The sequence below is a fragment of the Oncorhynchus mykiss genome, chromosome 10 (genome assembly GCF_057628025.1).
Source record: "Oncorhynchus mykiss isolate SJ-2025 chromosome 10, ASM5762802v1, whole genome shotgun sequence".
Lineage (NCBI taxonomy): Eukaryota > Metazoa > Chordata > Actinopteri > Salmoniformes > Salmonidae > Oncorhynchus > Oncorhynchus mykiss.
This window is the reverse complement of record NC_143031.1, coordinates 43,075,488-43,088,518: the sequence shown is the minus strand read 5'-3', so window position 1 is coordinate 43,088,518 and position 13,031 is coordinate 43,075,488. Positions and strand designations below refer to the sequence as shown.

The window sequence follows — 13,031 nt, the reverse complement described above, 5'->3', positions numbered from 1 at the left end:
GCTCTACTGTAGGTAGGTACTAGTATACACACTCCTAACTTCACCATGCTAAACACTCCTGGACTGTACATGGCAGACATTTAGGATTTTCTTATAGACATATTCCCCCCTTTCACAAATCACAAGCATATCATGAATTAACTTAACATCCACCAAGCGCTAAAAAAGAAAGTGAAACCCCTTATGTAACTGTATGTGAGTATATAGAGATGTGTGTAAGCCTATATGTGTGTTTGTGTGCGTGCGCGCCGTGGCCACATTGCATTAACATTTGTTTGAATGAATTTTTTTTTGTTGCTTCGCCGCAGATTTAAAAAGCACTTCTGATGGTTTATTTTTAGATTGTTCCCATCTCCCCCTTCTGTTGCTCCTTCCCTCTCTTTAGCTATGTCTCTCTGTTTCTCCCTCTCTCATCTGTCTCTATCCCCCTTCTCTGTCGTCCCCTCCCTCCATCCCTTCCATCTCTCTGTTAAAGGCACAGGCTGAAATACGGTTGGCATATGTGAGTGTGCGCGTGCATAAGTATAGGATAATACTGTGTGATTATGTGCTAAACCTATTGTAGAAATGTGGAGCAGTTGTCTTTCTCTTTTCAGGCCAAAAACGTTTTTGTCCATTGAGAGTGTGGGTGGTGAGGATGGATGGCACATTGTACTGTTACATATTCAAACATACACGCACGTATGCAAACACATACAACACACACCCACATGTACGGACACACACACACCACACACACACCACACACACACCACACACACACCACACACACACACACACACACACACACACACACACACACACACACACACACACACACACACACTTCAGTACAGTAGAGTAACCCATTAAAAGCAGAACAGAGGGAGCGAGAAAGAGGAAACAGAGAGAGAGAGAGAGAGAGAGAGAGAGAGAGAAAGAGAGAGCGAGGTTAGTCTACTCGCCCACGTACCAAAATGTTCAACCATGTTAGAGGAATCGAGGGCACTGCATCATCTCTCTGCATCGCTCAGCAGGATCTCTCTCTACCTCTGTATGTCACTGTGTGTGTGGTGCATAAATACTGTACACTACACACGGGCAAACTACACACAGCACACATACAGTATGTAAATCACACAGACAAAGACTACTATTTGGCTTGGGAATGATGCAAACATGGACTCCATTGAGGACTGTTTGGATCAGTGAATTAGAGGCATGCAGAGCAAGGATTAGATAGTGCATTAAGGAAACTTAAGTTCACACAGCGGATTGTTCTCACGCTCCACTCGCTAATGTTTCCAGTTTGTCAGACAGATGTAGAAAAGCATAACAGCCCATGACACATGCACCTCAAAACAGGCAGGCCCAAATCTAGCAGGCAGGACCGAGCTGCTGCCAGGTGCACCTCAAACTCTCAGTATGTTCCCTCTACTGGCTGGCCCCGTCTGTCAATGCCTGTGTGGATCACGTTCCACTGTGTTTACACTAGTGGCAAAGCTTGGACTGTATCCTAAAATACTCCCATTTCTCTCTTTATGAATACTCTGATGTGTTGAGACAGGCTTGATACAATAAACCAGATCCCATTACCCAACCTGGCAACCACAATGGAGACTGTGGATGCTCTGTGGTGTACAGTACACAAACAAACAGCTGTAGAAACAAACAGGCAGTCAGCCCCTCAGAGCAGCTGACTAAACTCCTGTCCACTGGCTCAGAGTCTGTACACAGGGACAGGGCAGAGCACACAAAACTCAGGTCACATGGTACAGCTAGGGCCAGATGGTTCTACTGTTCTGGTCATGTGATCAAGACCAACTCCAGGACCTAGACCTGTAGACTATAACTAGGACCCATATATATTCCTGGTCAGTCCACATCATTAGGAAAAGCGCCTCGTTCTATATAAGTGTAAGTCGTCTAATTAAGCAGAGTGAAACCATAGAATAAGAGTTCTGGGACCTGATGGTGCAAGCAGGAAGTGGTGTCATAGTATGCAGACAGACAGACTCACCGAGCACGCCCAGACGGTAGTTCATGGTGACCACGATGACGTTGCCGTAGGCTGCGAGGATGCTGGCGTCGAACATGTTTCCCGTCCCCTCCATGTAGGAGCCGCCATGGATGAACAACATCACTGGCTTCTTCCGACGGTCACGGATATCTGTGGCGAAGAGCGGGACGTGGACATACACAGAAGTATGCACAAACACAAAAAGATGAGAGGATGAGAGAAAGAGAGTAGAAACACTTTAGATTCTGAGAAAGAGATGACAACTTTCGGTCTATCTACAAAAAAACAATCCACAGGAATGTCCACAGAGCCATTCACAAAAAAATCCTTCATTTGCATACAGATGTAGGATCTTAATTGGATCACTCTTTCGTTGCTGAGATTTTTCCTGCACAGGCTAAAAAGGCTTCTAAAGTTTAATTTCCACTGGTCCTAAAGGAAAAATGTATCAATCCCTACAAAACAATGTCCATTAATTATAGTCAACATAATAATACACATTCCCTGTTGCTCCAGGATTATTTACCTGATGTAGCAAACTGGCTCAAATTAAGATCCTACATCTGTATGTGCCTTTTGATCTCCCTCATCTTTAACTTTATCCCCAACGTTTGAAACATACACTTCTTCTGCTCATTCCTACTCTTCATATTGAACTGAGGTGACATTATAGGTTGACGCAATAGTGTTGAAAGCTATAAGGTTGGAACCTATCCAGTACTGTCTCTTATCAATGGTTAGCCATTTTAGATATTGGAACATCGTCTTAGTGTTGTCATGGCAGTCTGTATTTTTCTGTCCCCTCTTGTAGTGTCGTGGTCCTATCTGTAAGTTTCCCTGCATCCCCTCTCTCTGTGGTATTATGGTACAGTCTGTAACTCTCACTGTCGCTTCTGGTGAGTTATGGTACAGTCTGCCACTGTCTCTCCTACTGCAGTATAATGGTACGATCTGGGTTTTTCAGGGTCCCCCCCTCTCTGTGAGGTACTGTGGTACAGTCTGCGTATCTTTAATAAGGCAGAGCTGCCAGTGGTTCCCAGTTAGCCTAGCGTCTGCCCTGTGGATAATTCATATGAGAGCCAGACCAAGTGGAAACATAAATAACAGCCACAGCATCTGTTTACCCTGATGACTTTCTGGAAGGAGATGGGAAAGAGACAGAGGGAGAAAGATGGGAAAAGAGAGAGAGAGAGTGATGAGAAAATACATACTGTAACTTAGAGAACGATGGGAAAAGAGACAGGAAGGAGAGCGAGAGAAAGAAAAGAAAGAGAGAGAAGAGGAGAGAAAGAAAGATACATGGCCCCTGAACCGAGACAGAGAGAGAGGGAGTGAGCAAGAGAAGGAGAAAGAGTAATGTCACAAGAAAATGGTGGGATGGGATGAGATTAAACAAACCATTACAAAGTTGTACATGGCAAGGTCTCTGCACGGACACAGAGATGCATGTAGGAAAATGCACAAAAGCGCGCACACTGACACACACAGAGACACAGGCAGGCAGCTGCGATGCTGAGTCGCTATGGAAACTGCCTCCTCTCGCTCTAATAGAACCGCACCAGCCATTCCATTGCATTGACTCACTCAGAGCCTGTTGCCGTGGTAACACATTCTACTCACGTATTTGCACACCCGCCTGCATCACAACCTGAATCTCAGGTTACACATGCACCAGAACGCATCACTCACACACCACTGCAACAATGTACAATTTATCAATACACATACATGCAGTCACCTTTTATAGAACATACAGTGCACTCGAGAGACATGAACATTCACACACAATACATTAAAGCCCTAACACACACACACTCGCACTCTTTTCCCATCTCTCCGATATTCACACTTATGCAACCAACATTGCATATGCACACACTCAGCAATGGAGGAATTCACACACTCTCCCACCCTCCATTCCCTTCCCCCCTCTCTCCGGTGTGTTGTGAGCCTCTGGTGATTTCCCAGAGGAGATGTAAACAAGTTCAATTATCCCAGCATTACCAGGCCAGCAGAGCCCTGGGTGTGATGCCTGGCTAATGGATCAGCTCTCCTCTCTGTCACCAGGCAGTCACACTCCACAAGCACATGACAAATGACACACACACACACACACACACACAGGGACAGAGAGGGACACGTAGCACTGGACTGGCGCTCATCTAGAGCAGAGCTAGGACACTTGGAATACCTGGAGCAGGAAATACGTTTCCCATTTCACGGAAGTTCAGCATTCATGGCGCAATTGAAATGTAAAGCATAGTTTACTGTGAATGCCGTCTACGCACACATTGCCTTTAAATGACATTCGGCCTACGCTGAACTTCTGCGATCAGGGTTGAACTTCTGCGATCAGGGTTGAACTTCTGCGATCAGATTGAACTTATGCAATCAGGGTTGAACTTCTGTAATCAGGGTTGAACTTCTGCAATCAGGGTTGAACTTCTGCAATCAGGGTTGAACTGAGACCTTTGTCTCTGAGACTGTCGCTGTATGTCTGTTGTGTGCATGTGTGACCTCCAAAGGAAGCAGGACAATATATCTCATTGTATAACCCACACAAAGCATTCAATTATCTCTGTGTGAATAAGAGCTAAATTAAAGTACACTGACTGTACAAAACATTAGGACCTGCTCTTTCCATGACATAGACTGACCAGGTGAATCCAGGTGAAAGCTATGATCCCTTATTGATGTCACTTGTTAAATCCACTTCAATCAGTGTAGATGAAGGGGAGGGGACAGGTTAAAGAAGGATTTTCCTTGAGACAATAGCAACATGGATTGTGTATGTGTGCCATTCAGAGAGTGAATGGGCAAGACAAACTATTTAAGTGCCTTTAAAAGGGGTATGGTAGTAGGTACCAGGCGCACCGGTTTGAGTGTGTCAAGAACTGCAACACTGCTGGGTTTTTCACACTCAACAGTTTCCCGTGTGTATCAAGAATGTGCATTCTGAAATGATTCAGGTCCCTGGACCTCTTCCACATGTTGTTACTTTACAACCTCATTCTAAAATGGGTTAAATAAATTATTTTCCTCATCAATCTACACACAATACCACATAATGACAAAGTGAAAAACAGTTTTTTTAGAAATTTCAGAACATTTCTTAAGAATAAAAAACAGAAATAGGTACAGGTGCATCCTGTCTTCATTGATCACCCTTGAGATGTTTCTACAACTTGATTGGAGTCCAACTGTGGTAAATTCAATTGATTGGACATGATATGGAAAGGCACACACCGGTCTATATAAGGTTGAAGGAATAGTCCAAGACAGGATTGTGTCGATGTAAAGATCTGGGGAAGGGTACCCAAGATTTTCTGCAGCATTAAAGGTCTCCAAGAACACAAAGGCCTCCATCATTCTTAAATGGAAAAAGTTTAGAACCACCAAGACTCTTCCTAGTGCTGGCCGCCTGTCCAAACTGAGCAATTGGGGGAGAAGGGCCTTGGTCAGGGAGGTGACCAAGAACCTGAAGGTCACTCTGACAGAGCTCCAGAGTTCCTCTGTGGAGATGGGAGAACCTTCCAAAAGGACAACCGTCTCTGCAGCACTCCACCAAATCAGGCCTTTATGGTAGAGTGGCCAGACGGAAGTCACTCCTCAGTAAAAGGCACATGACAGCCCGCTTGGATTTGGCCAAACGGCACCTAAAGGACTCTCAGACCATGAGAAACAAGATTATCTGGTCTGATGACTGGTGCAAAGGTTCACCTTCCAACAGGACAACAACTCTAAGCCCACAGCCACGACAACGCAGGAGTTGAATGTCCTTTTGTGGCTCAGCCAGAGCCTGGACTTGAACCCGATCAAACATCTCTGGAGCGACCTGAAAATAGCTGTGCAGCAATGCTCCCCATCCAACCTGACAGAGCTTGAGAGGATCTGCAAAGAAGAATGGAAGAAACTCCCTAAATACAGGTGTGCCTGTAATCGCTGCCAAAGGTGCTTCAACAAAGTACTGAATCCTTATGTAAAAAAAAAATGTTTTTGCTTTGTCATTATGGGGAATTGTGTGTAGATTGATGAAGAGAAAACAAGCAATTCAATACATTTTCAAATAGGCTGTAATGTAACAAAATGTGGAAAAAGTCAAGGGGTCTGAATAATTTCCGAATGCACTGCACATGTGCGTTGGAGGTTGATTGCATGTATGTGCGTACATGTCTAACATGATGTTGCAGCATGTCTGTTCATGGTGAATAAATAGGTCTTTGAGCCACATGCAGCAGTCTCCAGGTGTACTTGTCTCCTCAGAGAGATCTCCCTAAGTGATTGACTCACATCTTGTCAGACAGCATTTCATTAAACTATTAACAATGTTAGTAACATACCCAGTCACAGGAGCAGATTTTAGACACTGCCCCACGCATGTGGCATGCATGTAATATGCATATGTATATAATATTTACAGTGCCATAGATTTTCAAGCCGATTTAAGTCAAAACTGTAACTAGGCCACTTAGGAAGATTCAGTGTTGTCTTCGTAAGCAACTCCAGTGTATATTTGGCCTTGTGTTTTAGGTTATTGTCCTGCTGAAAAGTGAATTTGTCTCCCAGTGTCTGTAGGAAAGAAAACTGAACCAGGTTTTCCTCTAGGATTTTGCCTGTGCTTAGCTGTATTCCATTTTGTTTTATCCAAACAAGACTCCCTAGTCTTTGCCAGTACCAGCGTACCAATAACATGATGCAGCCACCACCATGCTTGAAAATATGAAGAGTGGTACTCTGTGATGTGTTGGATTTGCCCCCAGCAATGCTTTGTATTCAGTTGATTTCCTTGCCACAATTTTTGCAGTACTACTTTAGTGGCTTGTTGCAAACATGATGCACGTATTGGAATATTTTGATTCTGTGCAGGCTTCCTTCTTTTCACTCTGTCATTTAGGTTAGTATTGTGGAGTAACTACAATGTTGTTGATCCATCCTCAGTTCTCATATCACCACTATTAAACTCTAACTAACTGTCTTAAAATCACCATTGGCCTCATGGTGAAATCCCTGAAGTTTCCTTCCTCTCCGGCAACTGAGTTAGGAAGGACGCCTGTATCTCTGTAGTGATAATGAATAACTTTGCCGTGCTCAAGGGGATATTCAGCGTCCTTTTATTCTCTTTCTTTACACATCAACCAATCGGTGCCCTTCTTTGCAAGGCATTGAAAAAACCCTGGTCTTTGTGGTTGAATCTGTGCTTGATATTCACTGCTCGACTGAGGCAACTTTTTATTAATTTCGAACATTTTCTACAAACAAAATTCCACTGACATTATGGGGTATTGTCAATTTAATCAATTTAAAATTCAGGCAGTGACACAACAAAATGTAGAAAAAGTAAAGGGGTGTGAATACTTTCTGAAGGAACTGTACATCATATATATGTAGCTGTACATCCCTTTGTACAATATATATAATTCATTCATTCTCATGGAGGTGTTGCTAAGCTTCAGCACCGGAGCGAACATGGCAGCAGTGTCTGGATTCATGTGTATGTGAGAGTGCTTGGAGGTCATATGTGTGTGTTTTCACGCATGATAAGATTGCATGTGTTCGTGCATGTGTTCGTGCATGATAAGAGTGCATGTGTTCGTGCATGATAAGAGTGCATGTGTTAGTGCATGATAAGAGTGCATGTGTTAGTGCATGATAAGAGTGCATTTGAGTGTGAGAACGTGTGTATCAATTTCCTCTCTAACCTTGCAGTGACAGTTGGGGATGAGCCTGTGTCCAGATGGGGAGAGGACAGGAGCAGTCTCACTCAGCCTGAATCCCAGGCCTACAGGGCCAACAATGCCCTCACTGTCCTGCCTGCTTCAAAACAGCCCCGAAAATATTCTCCCTCTCTCCCTCTTCCCCTCTCTCCCTCTCCAAACGGATTAGCAAGCTCTGTCTCCTTTTAAACCATAGCAATTAGAGACGGCATAATGGGACAACTTAACACGTAAACAGCATACACACTCTAACACATGCACGCCCACATCATCACACGCACATATATACAAATCAGACACACAAACACCTGATCAGATGCACACACAAAGATGCACGCACACACAAAACACTATGGTAACAGTCTGATCTTTCAAACCTATTGATTACATAAAGTCAATGCATCTTTTCCTGGCTAGTTTTAACAACTGATTACCTGTTTATTTGCATGTGTAATGCATGTCAGTTAGCAAGCTCCACTGCTTGTAATCCATTCAAATGACAGCCTACAAGCCCCCCGCCCCCACCACCCACCCAAACTATCATGCTTTTACTGTAAAAATCCTCCCCTATTCCCCAACAAATAACTTAATAAAGAAATGGTAAAGTGGATCAATCAAATTACCAAATCCAAATGATGGAAGGTAAAGAATATTACACAAGGTTAAATATTCACTGACGCAAGACAGAATACAGTCAAAACAGCATGACTTTGTAAAAAGTTCTATGCATATCAAATTCTGTTTATTGGTTGATTAACCATATAGCGAAAAAGGAGAAAACTGCTCTGTGGCAAGGATGGGTGGAACAACTGAGGTGTGTGTGTGTGTGTGTGTGTTTGTGTGTGTGTGAGAGAGAGACAGAGTGAGAGTGAGAGTCTATATCAGTCTACTTCACACCATTAACTAGTGTAGCTAGTTTTAAGTATATGGTATAAAATAATATATAATTGTATATATTATATTATTATATTATTGTGAGACGATTAGAATTACAGAGAAAAATAACAAGTGATTACACTTAGACACAAACTAATAATATAAGTTTGTTATTCAATTTAACTATCCCCTCCAAAAGTTTGAAAAATACAACAAAAAGGGTAAAACATGCAACAAAAATACCTTCATCCCTCGGTTTGTTCATTGTAGACTCATCGTGTTTTTTTGTGAGTGGACCTAAGGTTCAGAAAAAAGGGAGGGAAAAGAGAAAAGAGAAAATTCAAAAAGATTGCACTTTGCTGAAAAAGCAAAAAACTAAAAAGTGAACAAGAACACAAGAGGAAAAAAAATGACAAAGCAGGAAGAGCAACCTCGATCTCATTTTCAAAAATCTCCGAAACAACCCGAAAGCCAAAAGTAAGAGAGCATTACAGATACAACTTGCCCTGTGGAGACAACTAGCCTGTTCCCCTGCACAGTGCCTAGCCAAGAGCTGCCTGGTCAACGACCCCAGAGAACATCTCATTGTTTTTCTCTTCCCATTTATTCCCTACACGTTAGTGCTTTGTAGAGGAAAATCAATGAAGAGAATCAAGCCATCATTCTTTGCCGTCAGAAGGCAGACAGGGGAATGCCAACCCATCATGAAGCATGTGCCCACTTAGCCCCTTAGCCCAGCGCTGCAGCCCTCAGGCTACAGGGTATCTGGGCTCTCTACACCACGTCCATGGGGACTGGTCTGCCACTATACACAACTACACTGGAGGGGATGACCAGGGACACACACGCACACTCCAGCGATGTTAATGCACGTGATGAGTGTCTCTCCCTCCTCCAGTGTAACCATACAAGAAGCCGGCCAGGGAGTGGTGGTTCAGTATTTACGCAGCCATGTGAGGACGTCTGACAGGGCTCCCCTATGCCAAGGTCACAGAGGTCCACGTTCCGTTTTAATGGTGACGGCAGTTAAACGCTCCATAGGGGAAAGACAATAACGCCGCTCTCTGTAAGCCTGGCCAATATGGATCCTGTTCATTTGTTTATTGTCTCCATCTGTCAGCGGAGCGCTACATGGCCAGCCCAATCACTACACAGCTTTTATCGTCCCTCTCAATCACTGTTAGCATTTAGCACGCTAGCCTGTACACACACACACACACACACACACACACACACACACACACACACACACACACACACACACACACACACACACACAGTGTGCTAATAACATAGTGCCACCTGGATTGCTAGCTATGCTAACAACACACTCTCCCTTTATGGTGCTAACACACTCCTTACTGGGCACACAATGGTTGAATCATTTCAATGAAATTATGTCGCACCAATGTGGAATAGATGTTGAATAGACGTCTGTGTCCAGTGGGTCCTCTCTCCCTGTGTGTTGGCGATACACTCTCTCGTCTAACAGACACAGTATACTCTCTGTTGGTGAGCCAGCAGCTTTATCAGTCTCACAGTGTGCTAACTACATCTCTCCCATTGTCTTCTGATGGCTCCCTTATAAGGTGCTAACAACAGCCTCTGTCACGCTGTGCCACAAAGACAGATCTATTGGCAAAACGCATGGCCAACACTCTGCACTGCTGGACGAATGGCTGCTGGAACAGGGACACACCCAGAGCACCAGCACTGCTCTCTCTGCTCTCTCTCTGCTCTCTCTCGTCATTACTATAGTGCTTCCTCAATCCTCATATGCAAGTGCTATTTTATAAGGGGAGTGATCAATGTTGACCCGATTCCCTTCCGCCCCCAGTCCCCTTGGTGTAAGGGCAGTTCCAGTAAGGGGGTGGGGGTGAGGGGCGACAGGTAGACAGCCTGTAAATGGAGGGGAAGGAAGATTAGCCCCTCTGTCCAGTCAGCACTTTCCCAGCAGCACTTTAATACCACACCTAACTGCTTAATGGAGAGCACAGTGATTTCATACCTGCTCTAATACCCATTAAAAAGCTTAAGCTGCATACAGAGAGCAGCTCTGCTGAAATGGAACCCGTCTCCCTTTGAAATAGAGTGGCAGACTTCAGTTAAAGACTTTGCATGGGCGTAATGCTTCCTGGAAGCCCAATTCTGTCTCTGATGGGAGAGGCTCAATCCGGGATGATTGTTGGATGTGTTTTGTTGGGATCTGTTGTGCTGTCAAAGGATTTTTTTTTTGTCGTGTTGGAGGAGAAAATGTAATGTGCTGGAGCGCACTTTGGGACATTTTCTGCAGTGCATTTTGGGATGCGACAAGCAGGTATGATAGCGTTGTTTCCTAACAGAGACATGGCTCTGTGGGGAGAGAAACAAACAGGTTTGTCTTTGTGTTCAGCGACGATGTCAGCATGTGCAGTGGTGCTGCATGGGGCTGTAGCTGGGGCCTTCTCTCACATCTAATTGACAGAGCCAGTTCTACAGAGTTGTCAGCTCCACGTGGACAGCCAGCCACTTAGAGTAGGACATAGTTACAGCACCTATACGCCTGCTTCAATGGCTTGACATTGAACAAGATGTCTGAGAATGGCCAAGAACACCTTAATACACACATCCATCCTTGAAACAGTCACAAATACTCCACCGGACATAAGTCATAAACACGTATACCATACTGCAGTATTTACATACGGTACATCAAATCAAAATCAAATGTATTCATATAGCCCTTCTTACATCAGCTGATATCTCAAAGTGCTGTACAGAAACCCAGCCTAAAACAGCAAGCAATGCATGTGTAGAACACTACCTGCCTCATTTTAAAAGGGACAACCTCATTGCCACTTTCCTCATCTCTCAGCCATCAATCTCATGCCAATGAACTCATTGTTTCACTTCCAGGAAAAGGATGGCGGCACAACAAGTTTGGTAAAGAACGGTAGACACCTCATTTGTCTGCATACTACTGAGCAAGAACAGTGTTACTAGATGTGAAAGCCTTCCCTTCGGTTTCTAGACAGGTCAATAAGGGCACAAATACATTTTTCATTCTGATTATTTTACCTTGCAGAATTCTTCTGCAGCTTGGCCCCTGATTCTAACACCATTTATAAAGTGAAATTGGCAGGAAGATGCAGCCAGGATCAGTCATGGAACCAAAAGAGTGAGAAAATAAAGAAAACACATCTTACGCATAATAATCAACCACACCGATGAAAAAAACACGTCTAAAGAATTTTAACAAGCTTGATTTGAATATATGTGCAGTTGAAATGTAGCTGGGTCAACAGAGGAACAGAGTATCCATTTCAGCCCTTACATGTGCTCCAATTAGGAGCTGGGCAGCAGACTGACTGACACATGATGTAATGGGCTGGCGTTCAGTGAAATCCAGTGGTCCACAGATGATCATTTAGCTCAGCTCCTGTCCCCCTCCTCCAAGTCAACACTGTTTCTCCACGGTTGAGTGAGCGTGGAGCGGCCTGAACATAAGCTGCTGTCTGCTGTCCTTCTCCATTTCCCCAGTGTGTCATGACCGTACTGTGCTGTGTGTTTGACGAGGTGTGAGACACAGCATCAGGCCCTCACCGTGCTTCTCCAGCGGCTCACAGTGTTCACAGTGCCATTCCCATACCCCTCCCTCCGTCCATACCTAGCTCTGTGGCCCCCGCCTGCTGAAATACGGACGATCCGACCGTCTGGGGGAAATAGGAATGCAATGACACAGTGCTCTCGCCGAGCAGGCTGGCGGCTAATACAGTACAGGGGATTCTCCACGTGAGGAACCCAGGCACAGCTGGACTAAAAAGAGCCCCTGTGTGTGTTTGTCTCTGACATTAGGTCAGCTTTGTTTTCATTATTCTAAAAAGCAATTCAAATTTCATTGGCGTTGAGGGCGCAGCAGGCTACATAGCGGCCTGGTGGGGAAGGACATGGAACTGATTTGCATTCAGAGCCTGTGACCTCCTCTACCACAGCCCGCATAGAGAGGAGGAGGGAGGGGGGATACAAAGAGAGAGGGAGGGAGGAGCTCAGAGGCTGAGAGCAGAGGGGGTTCTGTCTGAGTATTTCCTCCTTCCACGGTACTACTCTTAAAATTGGGCAAAAGGGTGTGATGTGTGGTTTCCTCTATGGTCTGTGAGTGTTGGGTCATTCTGAGGCCTCAGATGAGGGTCCATTAGAGGGACAGTCAATAAGGGGGATACATAGAGTGGTGCACTAAACAGGCCTTGAGCGTGTGGGATATTGAACTGTGATGTGTGGAAACTGTAATAATCCATAGACCCGAAGCAAGTCAAAATATGTCAATACTGTATGAACTACATCTGCTGTATGAACATGGAACATTGATATTTTGACTTTCAAGAACACTCAATTGTTTCACACACAGGAAGTAATAGATGAGGACAGTGACAGGCCTGTGTGAGCAGTGACCCCTAACAATATGT

At 44.5% G+C, this 13,031-nt stretch overlaps 1 protein-coding gene across 9 annotated transcripts in view; it reads right to left on the bottom strand.

Annotated features, from left to right (window-relative positions):
* Positions 1-13,031, bottom strand: part of LOC110533114 (neuroligin-2) — a 79,443-nt gene that overhangs the window by 31,393 nt on the left and 35,019 nt on the right. For all 9 annotated transcript variants that reach the window (XR_016483714.1, XR_016483715.1, XR_016483718.1 and 6 more), the window contains exons 3-4: positions 8,833-8,886; positions 2,000-2,149 (exon numbers count right to left, since the gene is read on the bottom strand). Coding sequence is in view for 1 of the 9 variants with exons in the window: in XM_036990359.2 (XP_036846254.1) it covers positions 2,000-2,149; positions 8,833-8,886 (204 nt within the window). In the remaining 8 variants the exon portion in view is untranslated. The remainder of the gene's footprint in view (positions 1-1,999; positions 2,150-8,832; positions 8,887-13,031) is intronic.